Source organism: Nansenia antarctica (genome assembly GCF_963989245.1).
Source record: "Nansenia antarctica genome assembly, chromosome: 3".
Classification (NCBI taxonomy): domain Eukaryota; kingdom Metazoa; phylum Chordata; class Actinopteri; order Argentiniformes; family Microstomatidae; genus Nansenia; species Nansenia antarctica.
The window spans coordinates 401,135-405,873 of NC_137688.1; the positions used below are offsets into that span (position 1 = coordinate 401,135).

General features: G+C 52.1%; 1 protein-coding gene across 1 annotated transcript in view; it reads right to left on the minus strand.

The window, feature by feature from the left end:
• Positions 1-2,022: 2,022 nt before the first annotated feature.
• lias (lipoic acid synthetase) overlaps positions 2,023-4,739 on the minus strand; it is a 10,467-nt gene continuing 7,750 nt past the window's right edge. The window contains exons 5-8 of the mRNA XM_080526269.1: positions 3,590-3,735; positions 2,960-3,030; positions 2,652-2,763; positions 2,023-2,561 (exon numbers count right to left, since the gene is read on the minus strand). Coding sequence (XP_080382395.1) covers positions 2,503-2,561; positions 2,652-2,763; positions 2,960-3,030; positions 3,590-3,735 — 388 coding nt within the window. The 3' untranslated portion in view covers positions 2,023-2,502. The remainder of the gene's footprint in view (positions 2,562-2,651; positions 2,764-2,959; positions 3,031-3,589; positions 3,736-4,739) is intronic.

The following is a 4,739-nucleotide window of genomic DNA, read 5'->3' on the forward strand; positions in this document are numbered from 1 at the left end:
ACAGTTAAGTTGCCAAACCACACAATTATTCCATATCTGATTACACTTTCAACAATGGACTGATAGAAAATTCTCATGATCTGCTTTCTCACCCCATAAAGTCTGAGTCGCCTCAGGTGATAAAGCCTCTGCTGTAGTTTGTTACATAAGCTGTCTAAGTGTGTATTCCAGCAGAGGTGGTTGTCTAATTGAATACCTAAGTACTTATAAGAGGGCACCTGGATGATTGTTTGCCTTGGGTCTAACACAACCTCCTGAGTTTTGGTGAGGTTTAAGATGAGATGGTTGCTGTCGCACCATTTAGTGAATATGTTAATCTCATCATGGAGCACCGAGGGGTCTGTATCTTTATCAAGGACACTTAGAATTGCAGTGTCGTCAGCATATTTTATAATATGGTTGCTTGGGTGGTTACTTTTACAGTCGTTGGTGTATACTGAGAAAAGATATGGGGACAGAACGCAACCTATCTATCTATCTATCTATCTATCTATCTATCTATTATCTATTCATCAGTCATCATAAGAAAAGGTAATCTATGCTGGACCAGGGTTAGGACAAGGGCTAGGACCAGGGTTAGGACCAGGGCTAGGACCAGGGTTAGACCAGGGTTAGGACCAGGGTTAGGACCAGGGCTAGGACCAGGGCTAGGACCAGGGCTAGGACCAGGGCTAGGACCAGGGCTAGGACCAGGGGCCATTGGCAATGCTAGAAGAAGGAAGAATTACTTTTCTTTTTATTATTTATTTATTTTATTAATTTATTTACAGTGGAGAAACTATACAGGGGGTCGTGCATTGCAAAAAGCTCTCAAAAACAAGAAAAAAAGCTATAAAACGGGGCAAATATTACTTGAAATAAGCAAAATTATCTGCCAACAGAACAGGAAGATTTCAAGTAAAAGGTATCTTAAAACTAGTGTCGTCAGACAGAAAACTAGGCCTATACTGTATATGAATATGTTTTTCTGTTTTTGCACCTTCAGAAGAACCACTACAATTTCATTGTATAGGCAACTGTACAAGGACAATAAAGTATATTCTATTCTATTCTATTCTATTCTATGGTCTTCACTTGAAACTAAACGTACGGTCTTTACTTGAAACTAGGCCTATGGCCTCTCAATGCACGTCACACAGTTCACAGATGTATAGTCAATCAGCATACATGATCTTTCAAGGCTGATCAGAAGCAACTGTCCATTATTGACATTTCTCTCCCAACAGTCTCCCAGATATATTTGACTTTTAATCACATTTCATATCATCAGTCATAAAAAACAAACAAAAAAACCCATCTGTTTGTTAGCAGGGGTCACGGGTGCCCCACGTAAATCCTTCCCCTTGGTGTCTATCCTGACCACGTCCCCCACTTAAATGCTTCCCTACTCTCATTTTCTTGTTGTCTGTTGCTGTGAACATATTACAACGTACATACTTAACATGAATGTGTTGTCTGTTACGCAGACGTGTTTCTGGAGGGTGAGAGAGAAGGGGGGGGGAGGGAGGAGAGAGAAGGGGGAGGAGCTAGAGAACCTGTGATGTAATATAAAGGATCAGGCAAAGCGAGAGAGGTGAGGGGAGGGAGGAGAGAGGAGAGGTGAGGGGAGGGAGGAGAGAGGAGAGAGGAGGGAGGAGAGAGGTGAGGGGTGAGAGGTGAGGGGAGGGAGGAGAGAGGGGGGAGGAGAGAGGAGAGAGGAGAGGAGAGGTGAGGAGGGGTGAGAGGAGAGAGGAGAGGAGAGGAGGGGTGAGAGGAGAGAGGAGAGGAGAGGAGAGGAGAGGAGAGGAGAGGAGAGGAGAGGAGAGAAGGAGAGAGGAGAGGAGAGGAGAGAAGGAGAGAGGAGAGGAGAGGAGAGGAGAGAAGGAGAGAGGAGAGGAGAGGAGAGGAGAGGAGAGAAGGAGAGAGGAGAGGAGAGAAGGAGAGAGGAGAGGAGAGGAGAGGAGGGGAGAGGAGGAGAGGACAGGAGAGGAGAGAGAGGAGAGAGAGGAGAGGAGAGGAGAGAGAGGAGAGGAGAGAAGGAGAGAGGAGAGGAGAGGAGAGGAGAGGAGGGGAGAGGAGAGGAGAGGAGAGGAGGGGAGAGGAGAGGACAGGAGAGGAGAGGAGAGAGGAGAGGAGAGAGAGGAGAGGAGAGGAGAGGAGAGGACAGGAGAGAGGAGAGGAGAGGAGAGGAGAGGAGAGAGGAGAGAAGGAGAGAGGAGAGGAGAGGAGAGAAGGAGAGAGGAGAGGAGGGGAGAGGAGAGGAGAGGAGAGGAGAGGAGAGGAGGGAGGAGAGGAGAGGAGGGGAGAGGACAGGAGAGGAGAGGAGAGGAGAGGAGGGGAGAGGAGAGGAGAGGAGAGGAGAGGAGAGGAGAGGACAGGAGAGGAGAGGAGAGGAGAGGAGAGGAGAGGAGAGGACAGGAGAGGAGAGGAGAGGAGAGGAGAGGAGAGGAGAGGACAGGAGAGGAGAGGAGAGGAGAGGAGAGGAGAGGAGAGGAGGGGAGGGGTGAGACATCTAAAAACAAATCACTCTGCTGCTTCTTCTTCCTTTCTCTTCTCCAACAGGTTCTTCAGGAAGAACTCACCTGGGGGGGACAGGTGTTATTAATGGGGGTAAAGAGGTAGACAGGAAGTGTGTGTAGACAGGACGTGTGTAGACAGGAAGTGTGTGTTACCTGCTTTGTAGGAGGAGCGGACCAGGGGGCCGCTGGCCGTGTAGAGGAAGCCCATCTGCCCCCCCACCTCCTCCCAGCGGGCAAACCTCTCTGGTGTCACGTACTCCTCCACCTGCACACACACACACACGCACGCACACACACACACACACACACTTTAGTTCAATAAGACTTTATTTTAAAATGTTACTTGACGATCGATGAGCAATGCTGCGTGTGTGTGTGTGTCTGTGTGTGTGTGTGTGTGTGTCTGTGACGATCGATGAGCAATGCTGCGTGTGTGTGTGTGTGTGTGTGCGTGTGTGTACCTTCAGATGGCGCTTGGTGGGCTGCATGTACTGGCCCAGGGTCAGACAGTCCACGCCTGCCTCCCGCAGCTCTGGAACAAGAACACGAACACACACGCACACGCGCACACACACACACACACACACACACACACACACACACATTTTGACCATTTATTTATGTCCACATAAAAAAAGACATACAGGGACACAAATACTAACGTTGCAGTGACTACACAATCACAATTCATGGACCAGCGGCATAACTTAATTTTTTTACACATTTCAGGGTACAAGTAGCAGCGTCCATATATGGCGTCTGCCAATTCCAGCAGAGACAGAGCAGTACTTTGCAAGGCACACACACACACACACACACACACACACACACACACACACACACACACCACATGTTACTGCCAAAGTGTTAACATCTACACCATAGTCAGGGGTGTGTGTGTGTGTGTGTGTGTGTGTGTGTGTACCAGCCAGGGTGGTGTGTGTGTGTGTGTGTGTGTGTGTGTGTGTACCAGCCAGGGTGGTGTGTGTGTGTGTGTGTTGTGTGTGTGTACCAGCCAGGGTGGTGTGTGTGTGTGTGTGTGTGTGTGTGTGTACCAGCCAGGGTGTGTGTGTGTGTGTGTGTGTGTGTACCAGCTAGGGTGGTGTGTATCTGCTGGTCCGTCTCTCCCAGGCCCAGCATGATGGAGGTCTTGGTCAGCAGGCTGGGATTGGCCCTCTTGGCGTGCCGTAGGACGCTCAGAGACTGGTCCATGTTGGCCCGCGGGTCTCGAACCTTCCTAGGGGTCAAAGGTGACGGAACAACGACTTGTTAAAACATATAATCATCCCCTCCCCCTAGTACACATTAATTGGAATTCCCTGATGTGTATATGTACAATATATGCTAATTATTAAGTGCAAGGCTGACAGTTTGGTTTGAAATGATGTTGTTCTGTCATTGGAGACATGGTGGTCACGTGTTCACATGTTGTTGTAAGTGATTCAGTCATTCATGTTCTGGAGACAGCAAGGAAGTTCCTTGTGCCATCTGCTGGTCAGAGCTGGTATTACAGCCTCCAGACAAAGGCCGTCTCCTCCTCCTCCCCTCCCTCCTCCCCTCTACCCTCCACCCTCCTCCCCTCCCCTCCACTCCCTCCTCCCTCCACCCCTCCACCCCTCCTCCCTCCACCCCTCCTCCCCTCTACCCTCCCTCCTCCACCCTCCACCCTCCACCCCTCCCTCCACCCCTCCTCCTCCTCCCCTCCTCCCTCCACCCCTCTACCCTCCTCCTCCACCCCTCCTCCCTCCACCTCCACCCTCCCTCCCTCCACCCCTCCTCCCTCCACCCTCCCTCCCTCCACCCCTCCTCCCCTCTACCCTCCACCCTCATCCCTCCTCCCCTCCTCCCCTCTACCCTCCACCCCTCTACCCTCCCTCCCTCCACCCTCCCTCCACCCCTCCTCCCCTCTACCCTCCACCCTCCATCCCTCCTCCCCTCCCTCCCTCCAGCCCTCCTCCCTCCTCCCTCTACCTCCACCCTCCACCCTCTACCCTCCCTCCCTCCACCCCTCCTCCCCTCCACCCTTCTCCTCCTCCCTCTACCTCCACCCTCCACCCCTCTACCCTCCACCCTCCACCCCTCCTCCCTCCTCCCCTCTACCCTCCACCCTCCATCCCTCCTCCCCTCCTCCCCTCCCTCCTCCACCCCTCTACCCTCCACCCTCCATCCCTCCTCCCCTCCCTCCCTCCACCCCTCCATCCCTCCTCCCTCCTCCCCTCCATCCCTCCTCCCTCCTCCCTC